The sequence below is a fragment of the Chinchilla lanigera genome, unplaced genomic scaffold (genome assembly GCF_000276665.1).
Source record: "Chinchilla lanigera isolate Chin_1 unplaced genomic scaffold, ChiLan1.0 scaffold00134, whole genome shotgun sequence".
Classification (NCBI taxonomy): domain Eukaryota; kingdom Metazoa; phylum Chordata; class Mammalia; order Rodentia; family Chinchillidae; genus Chinchilla; species Chinchilla lanigera.
Genome location: NW_004955535.1, coordinates 3,270,700 through 3,295,764, shown reverse-complemented (window position 1 = coordinate 3,295,764; position 25,065 = coordinate 3,270,700). Strand labels below are relative to the sequence as shown.

The 25,065-nt window shown below is 38.6% G+C and overlaps 1 protein-coding gene across 6 annotated transcripts in view; it reads right to left on the bottom strand.

Moving 5' to 3' along the window:
• Dmd (dystrophin) overlaps positions 1-25,065 on the bottom strand; it is a 2,013,932-nt gene that overhangs the window by 1,251 nt on the left and 1,987,616 nt on the right. For 4 of the 6 annotated variants that reach the window (XM_013507710.1, XM_005410485.2, XM_005410488.1 and 1 more), the window contains 4 exons: positions 20,661-20,904; positions 19,505-19,628; positions 12,376-12,468; positions 3,692-3,723 (listed from right to left, as the gene is read on the bottom strand). In XM_013507710.1, the coding sequence (XP_013363164.1) occupies positions 3,692-3,723; positions 12,376-12,468; positions 19,505-19,628; positions 20,661-20,904 (493 nt within the window). The remainder of the gene's footprint in view (positions 1-3,691; positions 3,724-12,375; positions 12,469-19,504; positions 19,629-20,660; positions 20,905-25,065) is intronic. The other 2 variants (XM_005410486.1, XM_005410487.1) reach the window with 1 other exon arrangement.

The window sequence follows — 25,065 nt, the reverse complement described above, 5'->3', positions numbered from 1 at the left end:
TTCAAGCCTTTTTTTTCTACCTGAAACTTGGAAGAGGGTTCATGGGAAGGCCTTTAAACAGTAATGGCACCAGATCAAATTGAAGACTTATTAAAAGTTTAATGCCACTCAAGCACTCATATTAAGATGATCAAGTTTGTAAATCTCTGAGTTTTATTAGGGCAAAGAGTTTCAGTAAGAGCTAATTACCTTTTTTTTTTTTTTTTTTGGCTTTTGGCTTTTTCTCCGGTACCGGGAACCGAACTCACGACCTTGCGCTTGCCAGGCAAGCGCTTTTTGCCGCTGAGCTAAATCCCCAGCCCCGCTAATTACCTTTTTAAAGAAATCACTTTGGATTTTGGTTGAGACTGCAAGTATAAAAATTTTAAACCAAACATAGACTTCATACAATGGGTGAGTAGTTTGGCAACCCTCAGTAAAGAACTGAAATCAATTTTGATTTTTCTATGCCATTAAAACCACAGGAATACACAGTGTGTCCACTGCTGCTCCTGAGAGCTCAAAATACAAATATGTATCTGAAGCCACCAGGTTGGAGAGCTTCCCTTGTATCTTATTTCTGACTGTACATCTATTCTAGGAAATCTGCACAATTATTCAGGCATAATTAAAAATGGACACACTTACTGCAAATTTTGAATCACCAGCAATCTTAAAAGCTACTAACAAAGCCAGTAAAAAATTAAGGTAGTCCGTTCAGCAGCAAGAACATGCATTATAAAACATAAAACAAAAAGGAAGAATTCACTTTTTCCTGTCAGTTTGTTGTTAATAAAGTGCCTTCTTTTGGAGACAGGGTCTCGATGTGTAGTCCAGTCTGGCCTTGAGTTCACTATATAGCTCAGGCTAGCCTCAAACTTGTTGTGATCCTCCTGCCTCAGCCTCCTCAGTGGTGGGATTACAGGTGTGCCTTTTTAGAATATATAGTAGTGGATGTGAACTGCTGTTCAAAAGATAGTTTAGCACAAGTAAATGTATCTACAGATTGCATATCTAGATATTCTTTGATATGGTATTAAGTTACTATCTGGAAGAAAAATCCTTGTGCCTCTAAAGAGGTCTAAGTTCTAGGGATACTATCTATTTAAGAAATTTCCCAGGCTAAATGGAGGTTCATCGTTCTTAATATACCACACATATGCCCACAAAATATTCAGTGGCTTTTAACCTGTTTTAGACTGTTCAAAATTCACAACTGACCTTGTGACCATTCTTATGCTATAAAAGCAAATAACTGTGAGTTATTTGCTCACCATATCTACATTATGCTTTTGGTGACCTCGCTTATAAATACCTCTTTCACCAGAATGTTGATTCCAATTATTTTGTCCTGTGGAGGTTTTCATTAGATCCAGAAAAAAAAAAAACACAAAACAACTCTCTTTGACCAAATATTCCTCCAAAGAATCATACCTCAATCCAGTGGACGATAAAACTGCACTGTGATATGGACATAGAAAAACAGATTTTTATCTTGGTTCTATTATCCACACGTGGAAGGCAGAGCATTAGTGTGGTCGTTAGCTTTACCTGACAGATTGTTCTAAGGTCAAAATTAAAATCTTATACTATAAATGTAAGAGGCACTGGAGAGCAGCCAGGACTCAGGCGTTTGCAATCAGCTTCAGGCACAAGTTGACACAAAAATATGCCTATAGAAAGTATTAATTTAATCCATTTTTAAGCAAGGATTATTGAACACAAAGGCAGCATGCGTTGAACATTAGGGCAGTTTTATGTGTTTCCAAGTTGGCACGAACTGCAACACATTTAGTCTCACAAGCCACCACTGCCTAAGGGAGTTGTTTTCCACAGTGATTGGAATTGACACTTTCTGGCAAAGATCCAAGATCTCAATAGCAATCTAGCACTCTTTTTTTAAAATACAATTTCCAAATAAATGGTGGTTAGCATTCAGTTGGCCAAAGCCAAGTCAGAATATCACAGTGATATTTGCTTGTCTTTTCTTCTCTATAATTTTAAGTCTGAAAAAAAAATATCTGGTCTACTGTGAATTTGGGGTGTTTCCATGGCCTTTAAAAAGTCATTATTATTTGGATTCTCTGGCTTCTGGAAACTTACCTACCATCTCTCATCCACCTAAGATAGTCTCCAAATGCTTTTGTGACTTCAACTGGATGTGCTGACCTTTAAAAATGTGTTCATGAGCAAAATATGTTGGGGTGGTGTGACAAAATTACGATGTGATTTTTTCACTGAAACTGAAAATAAATTTTAAGGGGCACTTACCATAAGAATGGACCCAAGAAGTCCCACACATGAAGTATGGGAGCTAGGAACGTTCAATACTTCACTGATTCACGCTGCCTTAATTTTTGTTCCCAGTCTACCATTCCTTCCCCGGCACCCAATTCCTAAAGCCTTGGCCTTAAGGGAGAACTGGGATTTTGAAATAGACATACACAGGGTCCTTAAATTCATTACACTTACATGGCATGGTATTGGCAGAATTTTTAGTATGATTTCTTACATTTCAAAGACAATATTTTCACATAAAAACTTTCCACCCATCTGGCTTTTATCTTCCACAAGAACACAATGCTATTGGCATCCGATGGGAGAGTTTTCCTTCTCCCTCTGTCACATTAAACTCTCGGCAAGTATAATTTTGTTTCACTTGGGCTGTGTCACTCAACACTTTGTCATCTAATAGACCCTTGATTAGGTAATTCAGCATTCACAAAATATTCCTGGTAGAAGGGGTGTAAGGAGCACCTTTCACTGTAAATGCCCAAACCACATTTGGTGATAATGCTGTACCATGCCCCTTTCAACACCTGAAGAGGCATTAATAAAACCCTCAAAATTTCAACATTCACATTTTTTTAAACTTAATTGGTTATCTGTCTATCTGGCTCCAAATGCCAGTGAAAGAGAGGTGGCTTCTCAGAGGCAAGTTGAGATGTTGTGAAACTTTCAACACCACTTTCTGAAGTGGAAGTAGTGTGTTAGAGTTAAGAGTGAGGTTCTGCAACCAGGCTGCCTAGACACCAGTCCTGGTTTGGTTGCCCTGGACACACTGCTTACTCTTTCATTGACTCAGTTTTCTTATCTGTAAAATGGGTTAGAAACAATACCTACCTCATACATTTGTCATGAAGATTACATGATGGAAAAAAATAGCAAGAGCTCAAAACAGTGCTTAGAAGTATATGTGCTAAAAAAAAAACAAAAGTTAGCCTAAATGGGAAAGAAAGAGTGTAGGAAGGAGAAAGGGGGAGAAAACAAAAACAAAGCGAAGTCATCCCAGAAGCATGTAACCCAAGGGCGCTGGCAGAAAATTCTAATGTCCTGGAAGTAGAAGGAAGCTTTATGATTCATCAATTATGTTGGAGGCTGAGTTTATCTGGAAGACTTTGTGTTGCAAATGGCAACAACAGATGATGATCCGCAGGATTCCCCATCAAGGGACTACCAAGGATTGCCATTTGAAAGAGATTCCTGCCCCCCCACCCCTGGTCCTGTTGTCATGGTGATGACAAGGGCGATGAACATTTGAGGAATGCTCCTCATGAGCTGCAAGTGAAGAGGTGACTACCATCCTCGTGTGATGATACAATGTGTAATACACACATGCGCGTGCACACACACAAGTCTTACACAAAGGCCAAACATAGAAAGCAGGATGAGACAGACAGAAGCCATGGCTGTGGGCCTGAGTCTCACTAACCTCTCTCATTGGCTTTCCAGGGGTATTTCTTCCTTTAATAATAGAGAGAGGAAGAGGCAGAGATATCAGAAAGGGAAAAAACATGCATAAATATACAATTTCATATCAATTTGCTTCTTTTACCGAACAAATGTTGAGATGACAATTCATTTATATTCCCTTCTGGAAAAAAAAAAATAAACAAATAAAACAAAACAAAAACCCAAAGACACAGCTAGTCAAATAACCTTTACATACACTTAAAATCAGTGTAAACAGGTAACATGATCCAGGAGACATTATTTATAGAATCCACAGATTTCATGCATTAAACTGGATGAAAACTGGCACAGAATAGAAATTTGAGAAACTGAGTAGTATTTTCGAGGGTGACTATAGAATCTCAAGCTGAGTGTTAAATAACCACAGAATCTCTTTACTTTTGACTTGATAATCAGTACACTGAAACACAAAAAGTAGTTGATGGTGTATGCCTAAAAGCCTGTACCCCAAATGCAAAGTAGAATCCCCCCAGAGGGGCTGGAACCTATATTCTTGGGATCACTCGTTCTGTCTGGTAGAAGCTGTGCTTGTCCTTGATGGAACTGGTGCATTTGAGAAAACATAAAGAAAAGATGAGGGGAAGATGTAAGTCCCACTAAAGGACAAGCCACAGAGCCAAATCCAAGAATGAGCTTTCAACTTCATCCTCAAAATCCAACAAATACCAAGAGCATTGGAAGTTAATGGCTAAAGACCCATTAGCCTGGTTTCATAGACTCCTACACGTGTACGCATTGAACCTATTTTTGAAAAGAGATTCCAATGAGAAAGTATTTTAAGATAATATTTACAACTGGACAGCATTAGGCACCTCTGCTCCTACCTAACATGTCTTAGGCAAGCCATTTCATTTATCTCCAGAGTCTTCAAAAGTGGGATGGGGTTGTGGCTGTGTGATAAAGTGATTATCTAGCATGTGTGAAACCCTGGGTTCCAACTTCAAAAGCATGAAATAAAATAATACTTTTGAAAATGTAAAATACTGGTTTGCAAACCATTTGACTTTAGCAATGGGATATTTTCTAATGCATCCTATGGAATTCTAGCATTTATAACAGATGAAAGCAGAGCTTTTCTCCGCAACCCACCACGCTCAGTGCCTCCAAGAAGACTGACTCCCTGAAACAACTTCAGAACTACTAGTCTAGAATAATGAAATAAGGAGCTCTGAATAAATTCAGAAACCTTTCATAACTCAAGTTTAAGGCTCCAAACTTCCAGAATACATTAAAAGGTTTTCTAATCGGGAATGAGCCCCACTCTGACTCACCCTTCTTTCTGCCTTCCATTCTTTCCTCCTTCTTACTTATTTATTCCTTCCCTCTCTCCCTTTCTTTTTCTTTTCTGCCCTTTTCCCTCTTCCTCTTACTTCTTTGTCTCCCTTTTGAATTTTTCTGAGAGTTAGCAGATTTCTTAGGAGCATAAAAACTACAGCTTGACCATGTACAACCTGTGCATTGAAGACGTTCCCCAAACTGGGGAAAACAGAGAAAATGTGTATTGGCTCCTCAGCAATGGGTGTTAACAGTGGCAGACCCACACCAGATGACAGAAAAAGAGAAGAGAATATCACTTCATCCTGAATGGTTCAAATGAAGCACAGTATGAATCACTGTCCTTCCTATGGTTGCCTTTGGCAAGGTTTATTTATTTATTTAGTGCAGTACTGGGGATTGAACCCAGGGCCTTTACACTGAGCTATAGACCCAGACCCTTTTAAGAACTTTTTAAAGTTTTTGAGACAGGGTCTTACTAAATTGCCCAGGCTAGGCTTGGATTTGTGGTTCTCTTGCCTCAGCCTCCCAGAGTGCTGGGATTATAGGCCTGTGTCACCATGCCCATGCCCAGCAGCAAGTGTTTTCTTCTTTAAAAAAATATGCTTCAAGGCTAGACTGTCTGGTAGCAGAATTAATTCTCTTCCCTCTAAGGATGTGAGTTCTCTAAGGGTAGGGTCCCACCATGCTGTTCACCTACCTCTCACCCATAATACCTTGCACTGTACCTAGGTATTATTGGTATTTGACAAATGCCGGCTGAACTGAATTGGTGGGGTCATGGTCAAGACTCTTTTTGAAGTTATATGCAACTTGGCTTTGAGTGCTACCTTGCGGCTTAGATATCAAGGGCTGGTAACTTGTTCTGCTCTGTAACTTTGGTCTAGTTTTAAAATTTCAGGGCTATAGGAAGAACAATGTTTCTACAAAACAATACGATTTAGTTTCAGAATATAATTATGGTTCCTAGAACGATTAAGGCTACACCTTTATTAACTCTGTACCCAAGCCATATTCAGAAGTCAGAATCAAGTGGTTGCTGCCAAATACAGAGCAGGAAATGATATATATTCTGTGCCAGGTACTTCTTCAGAAGCGAGACTTTATGTAAAATGCCCCCGGGGCTGGGGATTTAGCTCAGGGGCAAAGTGCCTGCCTGGCAAGCTCAAAGTCGTGAGTTCGGTTCCTGGTACCGGAGAAAAACCAAAAAATAAATAAATAAATAAATAAAAATAAAATGCCCCCTCCCTGCCCTGTGAGCCACAGTAAGCCTGAACTCTTTCCAAATCCCCCCTCACCCCTTGGGTTTCCATGTGCTCCTTTATACAGTACCAAAAGGTGGTCATCTTTTTTGTTTGTTTGTTTGTTTTTTGGTTTTCTTCTGGTACCAGGATTCGACCTCATGACCTTGTGCTTGCCAGGCAGGCGCTTTGCCGCTGAGCTAAATCCCCAGCCCAAGGCGGTCATCTTTTTGTTGAAAAAGAGTAGGGAGAAGTTCAAATACTTTCCCAAATTACAAATTCTATTCTTTTAAAAGTATCTCAATCTATATGCTAATTGGTCTCATTTATACTATCAGTTGATTTTAGTTCCTGAGAAAGATTTGTATTACTATGTCTCTTTTTTGTAAGAGTCTTTTGGGCCTATGTCTTGCACTCTGAGTAACTATTTTGAAGATAATGATACACAGTGTAATAACTATTGTTATTCTCTTATTCCATCATAAAATAGTTTTTCATAAAAAAAAGTTTTCTACTGTATGAAGAACAGTTTTACGTTGAAAAATAGAAGCTCCTCAGTTGCAACATTTTAAAGAAGTTTTTGATCAAGCAATCAATAAAGTACCAGATTTAAGTTTTATTTCATAAAGACATTCTTTGGAAAGGAGCTTCCTTAGAACGTCAGTTAGGGTGTGCATCTGGCTATGTGGTGTGTTGTCCGGAAATGAGTCAAGGGTAAAGGGAAGTGTGCTGGGCCAGTCCCAGGGCTAAATAAGGGACCTGGTCGGCCTGGAGATGGCTAGTTTTTGAAGGCAGTATGAACTTGAGATGTCTGAGTCATTATTTCAGAGTCAGAACTACACAAAGGACATTTTTGTTTCTGGGTGTCCTTAGCTTCTTTTATCTTAGTTCACTGACTGTTTTAAAAAGTTAAGAGAGAATAAATGAGTCCCTTTTTAGGGTCTCTGTTTCATTATGAGTCAAAGATGATCCAAACGGCCTTGCTTTAAATATTGAACATGCAGGCTCTTTGATGAACAAGGATATAAATGTGTAAATCAGTTCACCAGTAGTTTTGTTGAGCTAAAAGTTGATCACCATTGAAGTCTATGGCTGTTTTCATGTAATGAGTCAGAATGGACAGAAAATAGTAGTGTGAAGCAGGGACTGGCAAATTTTCCCTATAAATATTTTAGGGGTTGCAAGCCACAAAGTCTCTGTAGCAGGTATAGAATTCTGTCACATCTACTCTACTCTCATACTGAGAAAGCAACCATCAACAACATGAGTGGGTGTAGTTGTGTTCCAATACAACTTTACTTATAAAAAGAGGTAGTGGGGCCAGATTTGGCTGAGGACCTATAGGTTGCTGCTTCCTGGTGTAAAGGGATAATTGGTCAAATCTTTAGTTAAACAGGCAAAAAACAGAACGGTGCCTGAAAAGGGGATACGTGAGTCCATGTGTGTGCGTGTGTATGTGTGTGTGTTGCTGGGGATGGAACCCAGACCCTCATACACACAATGCACCCACTGTACTACTGAACTATACCCCCAGTCCCGCCTTTGTTCTTTATCTTGCGCCTTCACAAAAGACCCAAGAACAAGCTTTGAAATTTGAAAGACAACAAGTTTTACAGAGCTGTTGGACTGGTAATTCAGGGGCATTTGAAAGAATGTATGTGAGCTTATTCGGGCAGGGAAGGTATGAGAGGGCTACGATGGCATGGGCTGTTGGGGATAAAAATTATGTGGCACAGGTCAGTAGGCAAGAGACTGTAAGGCCGCAGAAAGCCTACACAGCACTGCAGTTTTCTTGTCTCACTGGGCTAAAAGCTTGTCTTGGAACCTGTCTTCATTAATCTATATAAAGTGGCACCTCATTTTAGAGAGTCCAATACCGCAGGAAAGTGTTTCTCTTATCAGTGCCCATACTGTACATATAAAATACACCTTCAGACTGCTAAATGACCAGAGATTTATGGATAAATTGCTTATAGGGTTTATTTTTAAATTATGTCTTTTGTTTGGTTTACCTAGGTAGTGTTCCTATAGAATAATAATGGAGATTTAGAAAATGTCTTAGAATAGATAATAACTTTTATTACGCTGGCATTCAGCTGCTACATATACTTACAGAGAGCAGATTATAATTAGATAAATAGATTAGATCAAAATTGGCTAATGTTCAGTGTTTAAATATACACTGAGCCACTGAAATCTCTCAAGTGGTTAAGAACTATCTAGAGATTAATCAGGAAAGATATAATTGCAAAGCTAAATGTGCTCACATTCACACCTTGAACACGCTTCAGTTTATACTGGCTATTATACAAGACGGTGCTAGCCATGGGTTTACCACTTCACTAAACGGAGAGGCAACGCTACCCTTTATTAATTAGGATAGCAGTTTAGTAGGGCCATTGAGATAAGTTCAGATGCCTAATTTAACTTGCTGAAGAGCCATAAACAAGGAACTTAACTTCTTTGAGCATCTAGGTACTCTTTATGAAAGTGTAAGATTAGCTAATATCTGAAGGTCCAAATCTAAGTCAAAACTGCAGCATCAGGTAATAAGGTGTAAACTTAAAGGACACAACTCATCTATCTATGTACTTTGTATAATTATGAAAAACATTTTTTTTCAAAAACAGGCCTTTCCTCTGTGGGCAATTAACTAGCAGGGTTAAATAAACCATGAGGTGGTATTTAATAGCACATTTCCACTAAATGTCAGACCTCTGGCTCTGACATCTGTTTTGAGTTACTCAAACAGCTGTCTGAAACAGCTGTAGCAACCACGAAGTTCACTTTATGTTTTGCAATGCAACAACAGGAACATAGATGCAAGAGTCAGAATAAAACAACAAAGTCCACTAAGACATTAGCCAGCTTTTGGCAGAAACTTCCACAGTAAAAAGATTAAAATTTAATTTTTTATGAAGATATTCACCTGAGCAAGGAAAACAGAAATCAGTTATAGAAGTAGTTTTTTTTTCTTAAACCACTGAATCAGAAAATCACATCAGTGGGCTGTAACCAGCATTTGATTTTTAAATAAACAGAACAGAAACAACATGCATTATGTGTGTTATGAAAAGGTACTGCTTCATAAGACTTTTGTTTCTGTTTTGTTTCTTTTTGTTTCTGCATGTATATCTGACTATCACATAATTTCTTTTCTACCTTTACCCTAGTTTTTGAAAAATGTTTCTGTTATCTAGATAATGGTCAAGCCAGCCAAATAGCCACTGTTCTAAATGTCAAAATACTTAGATGGCCTTTCAAGGCTATACCATTTGGGAAAATCTGTGAAGTTTGTGATCCGAAGATGTTAGGACTCAGAAAATTTTGCTTAGTACCAGCCTAACATACCGAAACTGATAAGATATTCCTGTCTAACCCAACCATCTGTCTGTCTTTGTCTCCCTCTTCCTCTCTTTTTCTCTCTCCCCCATAAATACATGGAGAAAAAACTATATATGTGTGCCATTCTTTCCAAATTACAAAAATGGGTTTAGTGAACAAAGCATCCCAAAACACTTTTGGGAGTACATTCATAATGAATTAATTTTTATAATGATGAAACTTTTCACCCATCTGAATTTTGGGAGAAAAGGCCCTGTAACAATACGTAAGATAGCAGGAAAACAAGGTCATAACATCACAGAAAGCTCAGCCAAATCCTTCAATACCATAGCTACTCTCTTCTTCTATGGTTTCGTTTTCCAAGAATGTGAATTAATTTTTTCAGGCCACTAGGGAATGATTGAGTACACAGAACAAACTTAGTACATGGAATTGATATCAGATGAGGCTTCCTTATCCCATATTTGAGAACTTAAACTGGCACTTAGGGAATGGAACTATTCCCTAAGCACTAATTTAGTATACACTATCCAGGCAGCCTGAACAGTTTCCCAAGGTCTTATACAAGCAGATCAATATCACACAAGTAAGTACAACACCAGAGATGCTAACTGCAAATACCATATCAGAGGAGGTATACTTCTATTCTGGCAGGAGGCTTCATCCATACCCACTCTTATTTTAAGGACTCTAAAAGGGGAATGCAGGGAGATGGAGCAAACGATTTCACCCAAAGCTAGTTAGGGAACAAAAAAGGCCAGGAGCCTTTCTGTTGTGTCTCGCTGCTTATACTGTTCTTATTGTCTAGATGTGGAAGAAATGCCCTGGGCACTAACTGAGTAGCTATCAACCTCTCACAGAGCAGGTAAACAAACCACCAATTCAAAGGGCTGGAATCAGATGTCTATGACTTCAAGGAAGAGCTTGGGGGTAATGAAATCTATACTAGATGTGGAGACAAAAGTCCTGGACCTAAGCAGCCATGGATACTTGAAAAAGAAACTACATGAGGTTGATCCCTTCCTAATTAACTATCAACAAGCTTCTAGGATTCATTCACACTAAATATGTCATATTACAGCAATCGTATTATTGCACTGTGATGTGAACTTCTTTGGAACTGTGTGTCCATAGAAGACTCTAAGTTCTTTGAAGGCAGGGAACTTTCATTTCTTCTGGGCATGTCTAGTACTTTTTCTGATACTGTAGACACTAGTAAAAGCTGACAAGACAAAGTAACAAGAGTAAAGGCAAAAACATTTGATTTTGGCCAGGCCTGTGTATGGTCTTCTTATGAATCATGAGTTCCAGGAAGAGAGGAACTAGCTAACATAGCCAGGTCGGGGAGGAGCCTGGCAGGTGGGGAGTGTGGGGGTGAGTGGAAGACAAATAAGATTTTTATCTGTTAAAATCAACACATCAGTGGTGCTCAGCAGTGAAAAGATGGCTGGTGCAGACATTTAAAATTAGCCTCCCCTGACAGTTCCTTAGCAACGCTGTACCAGAACATTATTGCTTTTAATGTGCACTGCACAACGTTCATGTGCACATCAAATGGCTTGGAAATGGCCATTGTTAACTGACACTGAACAAAAAGATAGGAAAAACACACTACTCAAAACACCCTCCTCACTGCCTTATGGAGAAGAACAAATAGTGCAGATTTTCTGCCGTCCTTCCCTCCCAGGCTGCCCATTAGGGGTGCCAATCAGTGGCCGCAGAGTCATGCGGCTTCTCCTTTCTGCATCTCTAGGCTTGCCTTCTATTTGCTCTCAGGTGACTGCTACCATTCTTTTTTTCATTGCAGGGAGGTGGGTCAGTGATTTTGTGTTATGTAAGGACAATAAACCAAAATAAATGTCTCCAGAAACTAATAGCGCAGCAACGTATCTCCTTAGATGAAGCAAGACAACTGAAACTCATGCAGGGTGGTAGGAAAGTTCTGTGGGCTAAAATGCTGCTTTTGTATGACAGCCAAAAAACACAAGGTCAAAATGATGGAGCAAAGAAACATAGTATTAATATCTTACTTTGTAAAGCCTGTATTCCAACTATAGAAGAGAAAAAAAATAACAAACGGATCTATGAAGACTTTGTTCTGTATTTACATACCGGGATATGACACTTTTTGTGACGCTGGGGATTGAACCCCATGGGGATTGGACCTCTGCACTGAGCAATATCCCCAGTCCCCCTTTTAAAACATTTTTTTTAAATTTTGAGACAGGGTCTCATTAAGTCTCCCAACCTGGGCTTGAATTTGTCAACTTCCTGCCTAGCTGTCCAGAGTGCCAGGATTACAGGTGTGTGCCACCATGCCTGGCTTGACACAATTTTAAACGAGGATCACAGGGCAAGTCAGAATCCGCTCTCTACCACTTCCTAGGTTATGTTCTAGGCCTCACCGTACTTACTACACAGTGGCCATATGGCCCTGGTAAAGGCATTGTTTTCATCTGTAAAAGTCACAGAATAATCGCTTTTAAGTGAAAGCTACTTCATAATTAACTCTTCAGAAGACCAATGTGTGAAAAGAAGTAAAATGTTTGAGATATGTAAGATACAATTCTTACTTCTAGAAACATTTTGATTAGGCAGGTATTTGAATTCAGAATACTACAAACCAGAAATTCATGCTAAAAAAAGATCTTCTCACCATGGGAAATTGGCATTCTGTCAGCACATGTGGGCTTCTATAAGGACAACCCATACATCAGCTGGGTATGGCGGTGAGCAACCTAATTCCAGTAAGCCTGAGTCCCTGCTAGGTACTGGGGCTTACCTCTTGAACTAGGGAAGGAGTTGTTGAGTTGCTCCATCACTTCCTCTAACCCTGTGCTTGTGTCCTGGGGAGGACTGAGTAGATCTTCCTCACCTTAATAAATGTAAAAGCAAAGAGCAGCAAATTACACTTCAGCAAAAAATAAAGCACTAGAGAAAGACTTCATAATCACATTTTAAAACCATCATAAATTCATTTTACTTGTTCATAAGTAGCAGAAATCCTCCAGCTTCATAATCAGAGAACAATTCTTTAAAGTGAAGAATGCCATGAGGTGATTTACCTGTGTCATTATTTTGGGGGAAGAAACCTGTGTATCTATTTGGAAGTTAAGATAAGATTGACAAGCCCTCTTTTTTTTAAGGTCCAGGAACAAATGTAAAACTGTCCTTTATAATTAAACAGTATTAGTACATACCGCAGTGTGTCTAAACACAAAAGAACACGAAACTGTGACATTCTGTTTACTCCCATGAAGGTAAAAAGTAGAGACACTAAGGGATTTTTTTCACTCTTTCCTTTGACATTTAACCAAAAATGTAAACAACACTCAAGTACCTGTAAAGTTCAATGTAAAAGAAATAAAAGTGGTATGTGATCTGCACAGATAACTAAGTATTATACTAAAGACAGTAAGATATAAGGTACACTGGGGAGTAATGTCTCTTTCCTCTTAATTACTTGCAAATGGAGCATTTTATTTGGAGAAATTTTTTTTTAATTTTTCAGGATTTGTTTGTATGTCAGAAGTAAAACAGTTAGTAAGAATGGATGGTCTTTGTTTGGGAATGGAGTCTCCTTATAGAGTTTGTGGATTGGTGTCTTTATTGATTGGTCATGTGTTAAACATACCTCAAACAGCATTTGCAGTTCGGGGGGAAATTTCAAATTAATTTTGAGTTTTGAAGGTTCCTTGAAACTAATTTTTCATAATAGTCAACCTTCCAATAATGAAAATCACTTCTTTCCAAGCTCTACTTGCTCAGCACATTGTAATTTCCATCTAAAACAAGATCCTTCTTCAGCAAGTCAGCAATAATAAACACGGTTAAGGACAACCTCAGGTTCACAGCAGACTTAAAAAATCACTGTAGAGGCAGTGATTAAATGACTTACACACTCTTGTCCTTTCCTTTGGTCTACACCACTTGGCTTTTCATCTGTGATTATAACCTTAAGTTCATTCCTATGTTTTCATCCTTATATTTTTAACAGCACCAAGTTACAAGAATCACTGTCAATACTAATCATTAAGATAAAATCATATCCCAGGTGGATATGAGGCTGCATATCATTATTAGAACGTCAGGCTAAGAATCTGGAATAGGTGAAAAGCTTCTAATTCTGTGAGTCTCATACTAACATACTATAGGAAGCCTCTTTGAAATATTAAGTACAGGAAAGGCTTGCTGAATAATTAAGGTCACAAAATTGAAAAGGCAGATTCTCTGTCTCTCCACACACTTGCACACCCTTGTGTACGTTTACACCTTTAGAAAAGAAAATAGCATTTGATACTTTGAATTTCCCTTTTTTTCCTTACAGTTTTTAAAATGACCATTACCTGCTCAAGATGGAAATGAATGAAATACTACCAGGAGAAACAGGATCCTGACAACTGCAGGGCCAAATACATCTCTTTGTTACATTACTGATGCAAATTTGTGCTTAATTGGGAAACATGAGGCTTTTTAATGGCAGAAAGTCCACTTTAGTGACAGTAGGCCTTACAGAATAAATCAGAACCAACAGAGATACTCATGAGCATCGATGTTAATATTTCTGACAGTTTAATTACATCGTTTTGTAGCTCTAGGAACTCAATTGCACTGTGCTAATATTCAGGTACAGTTCAATGATGTGAGTGGCATTCTTGTCCCTGAATTATTTCAAGGATCAAATTATAAAGTATAAATCTAATGATGTCAGCCAAGTTCATCTTTACAGATAAGCTATCATCTATGAGTTTCAAATAGGAGTAATCCAAGTACAGATGTAAAGTTGGCTTGTTTTAATGAAAAACTTGCATGGCAGTGATAACTTTACCCATTTAAAAAATTTGCTGGGGGGCGGTTTAAACCCAGTGTTTCACACATGTTGGTAAGTGTGCTATTCCTAAGCTATATCCCCAGCCCCAAATCAGTCAACCTTCTTTCCTTCTTTTCTTCCTTCTTTCTCTTTCTCTCTCCCTGCTCCTTTCTTTTCTTTTCTACTGAGGATTGAACCCAGGGCCTTTCTAGCACTCAGTTACATCCCATGATAAATGTATTTATTATGTAACACAAACACGTACTAAAACAAACAAAAACTTTGAAACAGTAATATTACTTTTCATTCAAAAAATGAATTAGCCAGGTGTGGTGGAGCACACCTGTAACTCAAGCCTTCTGAGAGGTAGAAGCAGGAAGATTACAAGTTTGAGCCCAGCCTAAGTAGCTTAGTGAGTTCCTGTTTCAAAATAAAAAAGGGTTGGGGATGTAGCTCAGTGTGGAGGGCCTAGGTTCAACTCCCAGTACCACCGCCACTACCACCACACAAAAAAATCAAAAGCTCTATCTATCTATCACCGTTCTGGATGCTAGAGTTATGACAACGAACAATCAAAAAACCCCATCTTCACAAAACTCACACTGCTAAACAAATAAACAGAAACTTACAGGGGTCTGTCAGTGGTGCCAAATACTGAGAGCCAGCAAAAAGGGCAGTCTTGGAAGCCCCCACGAATGAGGTGCAGTTGGGTGAAAACTTTAAGGACTTGTGAGTGTGAGTCACGCAGGTATCTGAGGGAAGCGAGCTCGAACGGAAACAACACGTGCAAAGATGCACGTGTGAATGGGTTGTTCAAAGTATAGCCAGTGTAGACAGAGAGACTCGAGGGCTGGGAACAAGATACTTCCCTGGCCATCAACCCAGTGTGATACTGTTGGGTGATTATACACTATGTAGCTATAACAGGCTATCCCAAACGTTCTTGTTTCTTATAACCATACCTGTGACAATGTTTTGCCTGCATCCAAAAACTACTACAACTCTCTTTTCATTTATTTACCAAGAAAATAGGTACTAAGTCCCAACTGTGTCCAGTAAGCACTTACCCAGCCCTACACACACCTTCTCATACACTAGATTACTTGTAATACCTAACACATTGGAAGTGCTGTGTAAATAGTTGTTATACTGTATTATTTAGGACATAATACGAAAAAATTCATACGTCTTCAGCACGCATGGATACTGTTTCCTCCACACTTTCTAACTGAAGTTTTTACAGAACCTGCAGACACGGAGTGCCGACTATACTCCTAACTCTTTCAACAGATCACCTAGTATGACTTCTCCCACACTGCACTTAAAAGAAAATCATTGGGGTTGTGTATTTAAAGGATGCCACTCTCTAGCCAGAATACGGCTCAGCAAATCCCAGCCTTATCACATCTCAAACCTTCAAAGCACAAGGACACACACTGCATTTATTTAAACACCTGTGAGCATCTTTCAAAGACTCCTTTTCTTTCCCTTCTTAAATGAATGTGGCTTATGCAGTTCAGAAAAAAAGAAAGCCCCTTTGAATTCAGTCTTTTCTTTCAGAGAACAAACTTAACAACATAGCCTATCTATTTTATATTGGCAAGTTATATCTAAGCTTAGCTCCACCACTGGAATGCAGCACTTCTGTTCCTGTATTCAGTTCTGCCACAATTTTCCTGGTTCCATAAACATCAGGACCACCACCTGATGCACACTTTAATTTTGGTGCCTTAACAGGCATGCTGCCTCTTCACCAGTGTTGACAGCCTAAATAATTAATGCTTCAAAGCACCCAGGGCTTTGAATCTCACTGCTAAAATATGTGATTTAATTTCACATGCTTTCCTGAAGGAAAAAAAAAAGAAAATCCTAAAGCAAAAAATAACAACGGAGGTACTAAAGCTCAGTTTTCAAAATTTATAGACTTTTCAAAGGCAGGCAATATTTTTTTAGGCCCTGTGCTATCATTTACAGTCCCAACAGGCCATTAGCTGGATTCAAATCTTATGTGGAGAAAAGAAAAGCTGACATAAGAGATCACCCTAAATCACTGAGATGTAGTAAAGTCAGGAGAATAACCTCAAAGGTACCTTCTTCTCAAAGCAACTGAACCTTGCTTTCCCACAGGGGTTGGCTTCTTGGGAGGAGGAGAACGCTCCTCCTCCTGTCTGCTCTAGATACTGTTTTTATTTTTTACTTTAAGTCAGGCCCTTGCTAAGTTACCCAAGCTGGGCTCAAATTTGCAATATTTCTGCTTCAGGCTCCCAGAGCACTGAGATTACAGGTACACGTCATGCCAGCTGGCTCTGCTCCAGATTCTTGAATGTCATCAGATCTGCTTCATCTACCTTCTCTTCTTCCTCAGAAATGTTCTCCTCTTCTCAGCCCTTACCAATCTTCCTCATCAACTTTCCCACCCTGGTCTAATAGTATGGCACCATAAGGGTCTCACCACTTGCTGATAAGCCTCTCAACCTGGCCTTCTCAACCCGTAAACTGCCCCTGTAACACCGCAATGATCTCCAGGTACCACGTTCAGCAGCCCACTGGAAAGCTACATCTTGAATGAAGGAATAGCTTGAAAGTATTGACATCCATGATGTCTCCAAATTTCACTTTCCCAAACATGGTCTCCTCATCTTCCACCATAAAACTTATTCACACTTTTGACCTTTCCTTCCAATTTGAGTTAGGCCCTTTGCTTGTTTTTATTCTACCCTCATGGAAGATCTCAAGTATGAAATGAATTCCAAAACACACTACCATACCAGGCAATAGTGCTTTTAAGTGTGAATTTTTTTTTTTTTTTTTTTTTTTTTTGAGATGGGATCTTGCTGTGTTGCCAGGGCTTATCTCGAAATCCTGTGCTAAAAGTATCCTCCCACTTCAGCCTCATGAGTAGCTGGGACTACAGGGGTATGCCACCTTACCTGATTTTGTAAGATTTTGAGAGAGTTGTTTAATCAGTTTAGGACCCAGAGAAAAGCAAGATGGGGGATGGGTCTGACTCATGCTCACTCAGCCTTAAGGCAGAAGGAGAAATGAAGGGAAAGGGTTTCATAAAACACTATTGTCTCACCTAGCACAACTGAAAAACTAATAAGCAGCTGGCTAACAACCTCTGCCACTGCCATTCATTACCACTGGAACACAGCTTACTCCTTTTGACCTTGCATCATTTACACCTCATCAACTCCAGCTTTCTTAGAGCCCATCCTAGGCAGAGAACCTTGCTAAAGAATGATAGCAGACCACTAAGATGACCTGGTCCTTTATTTCACTGAAAGGACACAAGTTTTCCAATTTCCCACCTCTTGGCTGAAAATTCTCTCGCTTGGTCAGTGTGTTTATAGTTATCCAATTGGCTTTCATTTATTTTTATTTCCATTGAGCTCTCCTTTTGCATTTGATATTTTGATCGCACCTTCCTTGGGACCCTACTCTTAACCCTAGTCCCTCATCATACCATCATCCAAATGGAGGTTTTCCCCAAGAAACTGTATCCAAGCATCTTGTTACATGCTTCTTAGACCACACCTTTCAGCAATCAATCCTAGCTGCTCATTTCCCTAGAGTGCCCTCTTAATCCAGGCATATCCCTGGATTTTAACCTCTTTCTGGACACAGTTTAGAAGACCTGCCAGGTCATCAAGAACATTATGCCCATAATCAAAAATTTCATTGTCTTCTGCCAACCAAATTCTCTCCCCTCATTTCCTTCTCTCACACCAAGTCATCTCCTCCCACATCTTTCAAATGCAGGCTCTCAGAACTCCCATATTTTGGCATTTGTAACTGCCTCCTAACTCACCTTTCTACCTATTAGAAGGCTTTGGGCCAGATATAGGTGGTAGGATACATCTTTCAAAGTTCCTTTGTAGATATTTCTCACTGGGTATGTGATTTTTAGTGGTTCCCTGTTACGATTTTGTATCTGGATTTCCCGCCAAACCCATGTGCTTAGAAGGGACAGATCACTGGGGAATGATGTAGAAGAATGCATCTCCTTTCCTGGCTCCACCTGTCACTCTCTGCTTCCTGGCTGCCATGATGTAAGCAGCTTTCTTCCGCCAGACCCTTTCACTTTACCTTGCCTGAGAGCTGGCCAACTATGAACTAAACGTGTGAGCCAAAATAAACCCCTCTTCCTTTAAGTTGTGGCATCAGCGAGAAAGTGACTAAGACACTCCCTGACACTAAATGAATCAAATGCCTCTGCTCAGTATTTACATCACCATACTGACACTCTGTGGCCTGTTTCCTTCTCTCTCCTACTTGGAGGACCTTATCGTTCTACTTAACTAGACATCTGGCCATCTGCCAAACTTTGCCCAATTTCATTTCTACACCTTCCTTTTCACCATTCCTATTCCAGGGTATATCTGGTCCTTTCTTCATCTTTTGGAACCATTCACAAATATCAATTGGTCCTAAAGCCTTGCCTAGTACCCACAATGAATGGAACTGCAGTACCACTCTGTCTTGTCCTGAATTAATGAGAAGCTGGCATCCTGTAAGGCAGGTAAGTTAACACCCTATTGAGAACTGTTATTACATAATTTAGCAAATGATTTGAACTGCTAGCAAGCATCTCACGATCCCTAGATCTTTTGCACTGAGCTACATCTCCAGCCCTTATTCTCTCTCTCTATCTCTCTCTCCCTCTCCCTCTCTCTCTCTCTCTCTCACACACACACACACACACCTCAGTTCATGAATGTCTCTGTTTGTGAACAATTCAGCCTCAAACAGAAGTGTTTGTAAAATTTTGCTTCCAGTTGAGAACTCTGCACCTATTGGGGGATGAATACAACCACTGCCATCTTTCCAGGACTAACAACAATGTCACAATCTTCCCCAGAATCATGGAATGAATTAAGTTCATGAACCAATGTACCACTGTGTGTGTTTGTTTGTTTATTTGGAGACAGAAGTTGCACTAAGTTATCAAGTTGCCTAGGATGGGCTCAAGCTTCCAATTTTCCTGCCTCAGCCTCTCAGTGTCCCAAAGTGCTGGGATTACAGCTGTGTGGTATCCACCACCCCTAGATTTCCCAGATCTTAAGAGAGAACAAAATCTGGGAGTTACTGAGACACTTACCCATAGATTCTGAAGTCTGACTGCCAACCACTCGGAGAAGCATAGGCTGACTGCTGTCTGATCTCTGCAGAGAAGTAGAAGGAGAGGACACCGTGGTGCCATTCACCTTGGCCTCTGCCTGGGGCTAAAGCAGTCAAAAGAAAAGAGAATTATTTTTCATGATAAACATTCAAACAAATATTATAAAATAAAAATAGTATAGACACTCAGGATTCTGAATATTTTGACCCTCCCTGCTTAAAAACCTCCCAAAGATTATTGGACTTCAGATATATTACTGTTGATGTGATCCATGGACATTATTTTTGTATCTGAATTGTGTTCCTCTGTAAAAAGGAGAAAAATTTAGAGCTACAATAGGACAAGAAATATAAATCATTAAACTAAAAGATGGAAAGATTTCAAAGGCCATGTGGGAATGATGAGACCACATGAGATCTCAAACCTATAATGGAGAATTCTTATTTTGGGGAAATGCTAAGTAACATGATAGAGAAAACATATTTTAAAATTTAAAATTCCCAGAATTCCAGAAAGATGTATGGGTAGGGACTGTTACCATGCCAATACCATGCTAGGTTTTAAATGGAAGCTTAAAAATGTTAGGGATTACAAGTAGAAAAAAGCCCCCCAACAATGAGAAAAGAGAATTAATTTCAATCAACTGTTCCATTCTGAAAGGTCAAATATCCACAGAGAGCTAGTAGAAACATTCTGGCCTTTATTCCCCCCAGAATGCACTTCATATTGGTCAAATAAACATTTTGACATGACTAGGGGGTGTAGCTCAATGGTAGAGAACTTGCCTAGCATGCTTGAGGCTCTGGGTTCAACTGTAAGTGCCATTTAAAAAAAAATACAAGTTTTTATTTAAATCATTTTGGGCTGAGTATGGTGGGCATGCCTTTAAGCCGAGAACTCTGGGAAGTTGAGGCAGGAGGATCTCAAATTTGACCCAAGCTTGTGCAAATTATTGTAGACCTTGGCACACACAAAAAAATGAAAGGCAGGAAATAACATGTAGCACTTTGCTAGGTGCATTCTAAGTATGTAAGAACTGACATATAAGAAGGACTCTGAGTTCTGTGTTAGTTTTGTTTAAGAGGGGACCACTGATGTTTGTAAATATCCCATGGTAGAGAGATGTGGGTCTCACTTGTTCTAGCAGCTGTCTTAGCCTATGTAACTGTGACTCCAGCTGTTTATTATGGTCTTCCAGGATTTGCATCCTGGCTTCCAGGCGGCCTTTGTGCTGGCGCAGTAGCTTGGCCTCAGCAATGAGCTCAGCATCCCGAGGACTCTGGGGAGAAGTAGGCATCATTTCTGGAGGGGACGGCAGTGGGGATAGGCCTTTGTGATCATGCTGCTGCTTCAGACGATCATATTCTGCTTGCAGGTTCCTGTTGGCAATAAAGGCATACAAAAAAAGAAGAAAAAGAGAAAAACTGAATCATCATCATCAGATTTCACAGTACATGGCAGATGAATGAGTCTGACCACCACCAAGCAAGAGCAAGCAAAAGAGAGGCACTAATGAATGGCTTTTATGATGATGATCTTACCAGTGTTAAAAGAACAAAATAAAATTTGAAGCTTTTGACTGGTATGTGAAGGGAGATGTTTTCAAATTTTTTATGTTATACTAAAAGCCTCAGGAGTGCTATGTTCAGCTAAGTAAGCAGCAAAGGATTTAATCATTTTGTAAATATTACTTTATAATGTCATGAGATTAAAATTTTTATGCCTCTAACAACAGTTTGGTTTGCTTTAAAAAAATCAAGCATTTTCAATTAAAAATATAGAAGGAGTATACTCATGTACCCACCCCCCTGCTTTAGTAAGTTTATCATTCGCCACGTTTTCTTCAAATATTTTTTGAAGAAATAAAATGACAGCTAAAGCAGGTCTCCCGCATACCCTCACTGAATCCACACCATTTCTTCCTCATCATCTCTCCCAAGAAAATGCCACATTGAATTCTCCGTCCACCACAATCATCAACATATCCATGAATGTTATACTGACCTTAACAGACATGCTAAGAGTCACCTGTTTTCTACCTACAAAAACTGCCATGTTATGTGATTCAATCTGTTAACATTATTTTCCACATTCTTACGCTTTACGTTTAAGAACTTTTTTATTTACAAATGTACATAACATTCTAAGAGTTTTTTTTTTTTTCCTTTCAACAGCTTTTTGGAGATTCATCCATACCAATACATAATAGTTTTCTTTTTTATTACCTAAGCTATCATTTTGTTACTTGAATATGCCAACAGCATTCTCCTGTCCATGTACATTAAGGCTGTTTCGAACTTCCCACTATTATAAATCATGATACAATGAATTTCCTTATAGCTGTCTTTTTGGATACCTGTTTAAGAGACTCTATACAGAATACATCTTAATGTGGAACTGTCAGGATATAGCAATATCTTCCATATTGCTACACAGCACCAAAATGCTCTGCTAAGCTGTTTTAGCAATTCACTCTCTCACCAGTGGTGAATGAGGTTTTCCATCTGGCCACATTCTAAAAGACTCGGTGTAGCAAACATTTTGGCCAATCTAATGGGTGCATTTTAATCTGCACATCGCTTGTTACTCATGAGGCTGAACTTCTTTCATGTTAACTAACTTTCCCTGTTTCCTTTACACATTTTTCTCCTGGATTATCATTTTCTTATTAATGTTCTTGGTACATTTTCAATGCTTATTATGTGTTGTCAGTTATGTGCAGAGCAAATATCTGCTGCTCTTGCCTTACTATAGTTCACTTTGTTCATGAAATTCTATGATACAAACATTTAAATTTCAACGTATGTCCCTATGTTCCCTGCATTGTATGTTTTAAGAAAATCTTCCCTACACTTACAGTTTAAAGTTTAAAATTTTGCTTTTTACATTCAGGACTTTAATTCTCCTCCATTCTATTTTTGTACTTAATGTGAGCATATGGTCTAATTTTACTTTTGCTTGTAGATAAACAAATAAACCAACTCCATTTAATGTGTAGTCCATCTATTCCCCACTGTCTTCCAACAGTGCCTCTGCAATACAGCAAGTGTCCACAAATACACAATTGTGCATCTTGAGCTATTCTACTCCACTGGCCTGTACAACGTTAATCAATTGGTATGGTAGGCTCTCCCATCCTCAGTTCCTTCAAACTGTCTTGATTATTCTGATGTCTTCGATCTTCACTAGGATTTTAGTGTCAATTTTCATATTTCATAAAATTCCTGTTGAAATTTTGGGCCTGAGTTATACTGAATTTATGGATTAAACTGAGAAGAATCGAGTTCATATAATCGAGTCTCCCTCCTAGTTTCACTTTATGTGTATCAATGTTTTGTATTTCACTGTATTTTTATTATGCTTGCAGATTAAATGCCCAAATTATTTTTATCTTTAACATTTTTAAATAAATACACTTAGGACCATAGATGCTCTTCCTGGAACAATTTCAGTTGTATACAAAAAGTTTGGACATGTATCACCTGATTTAATACAGTTGCTCACTTTAATCTTTCTTGTGAATTTTCTATTTAATATAGTCATTTACATTTCTATTTCTATTTAATATAGTCATACATTTCTATTTAATATAGTCATACATTTCTATTTAATATAGTCATTTACATTTCCATTTTTCACTTATCTTTTCAGTGCACATTTTGAATTTATTTGCATTTACATCAGAGACTACCCATATGATACTCGTCCTTTGAAATTTGGCACTAATTCTTTTTGTGATTTGCTTCACAGTCATGTTCTAAAAATGTTCATTGAGCATTTTAAAGTGGGTATTTTCTCATATGAATAGTAGTCTTTAAATATATAGCATGTGTTAATTTTGTTGTTCAAATTGTATATATCCTTAATAATTTCTTGATCTTTATGGCTATCCAATTTTGTTAAGAAGAATGTTGAGGTAAAAAGCGTTTGTTAGTTTCTCCTTTCAATGCAGTTGTAATTCAATTTATTTAGGGGCCTATGATGTCAGATGCATAAAAAACCTTGATTTTTTTCCTGGATTTTTTTAATGTATGTACTATACATTTTTGTTCCTATTAATGCCTATTGCTATGAATTTTATTCCATGTAAGTATATCTGTGGCTCCTCCACATTCTTCCCATTATACTTGATTACTGTCAAAGAAATATAAATAGTATTAGTGCATGAAAGGGTACCAAATGCTTTAAGATTTCCTGAGAATAAAATTCTAGTTGAGGATCCTTCTGATAATTGATACCCAGTTTTTGATTAGAACTCTTAAAATCTTTTTTTCCAGTTATATTAAGTGCTAAAGTAAGACGACGGATTTCAGGTGCTCATAGATGGTATTTCGTCAGGTGAGACAAATTCCTACTCACACGTGGGGGATCTAGATCTAAGAAAAGAGACATGATATGTAAGTGACAAGGAGGCAAGAAGAGTTTTCCCAATGTCCAGTTTGAAAAAGTCTCACGACCAGGTATTCTATTAGGGAAGCACATTCTCAGCATTCTAAAAGTATTCCACAAGGCATGACATGTCTTCCAAAATGTTCAGTTTCAAGATGCTGGATCTTCATAATGAAGCAGAAGTGAAATCCAATACACTCGCAGTTTGTTGTTGTTTTTCTTTTTTCTTTTTCTCAAGCCCTACCCTCTACCTAATATGATAAGCTTTACAGGAGTGTATTTAAAGTCATGCAGGAAATCAATGAATGATCTTTTTCATCTACAGGGACAGAATCTGTACTGATTGAAATTCTATCACTATCAACCTACAAGGATGGTTGTTTTTGCAGTTTGTTTCACAGCAATATGCTTTGATAAAAGTGATAAGAGCTTTATCAAAGTAAGTTTACCTTCAGCCAGATTCTGCACATTGGTCCTCTGGGTGTGAGCCAAGGCATGTAGTTGCCCATATTAATTAAATCCAATTTCTGACCACTTAACGTGCAATCAGCTAAATGTTTCTGTCAACTTGAATCAGCATTCAACATTTGCAAGGTCTCATTCTACAGACGTTACCTTCTATTTTTTCCCTTGCAGTTACTTGCTAAAAGGAAACTATGTTCACTGAAATGTTCCAATTGACAATATTTTTTATTTAAAACCTTTTTCAAGTTTTATTTTTCTACCAGACTCGGTCACTGATTACGTTCCTTTTGAAAACATTGTTTTTAGACATAGATTTCAGGATAGTACAACAAATCATTACTGTCTTCCCATCCACTTTTCATGAAGGTACTCACAGGAGACTATCTTTTCTAGAAAGATCTGCCTTGGTATCGTCCACAAGGCTTTCCTTTTCTGAGTTATTTATAAGTGTCTTTGTTCAGGAAACATGGCTTGGTATATGCAACACACTGAATTTCTGTTTGTGTATTTTCCAGTGAAAAACAGAAAAGGCTCATTTTAATCAGCCAGGGCTTCTCAAAGCTGAGTTGTAAAGAATACCAATTGCTCTATGTAGGCCTTTCTTTCCTTCCCAGATGTCTGAAATTTCTCTTGGGAGACCATTTCCTTAAAGACTCACATCCTCCTTCAATTCTAGAAGGTTCTCA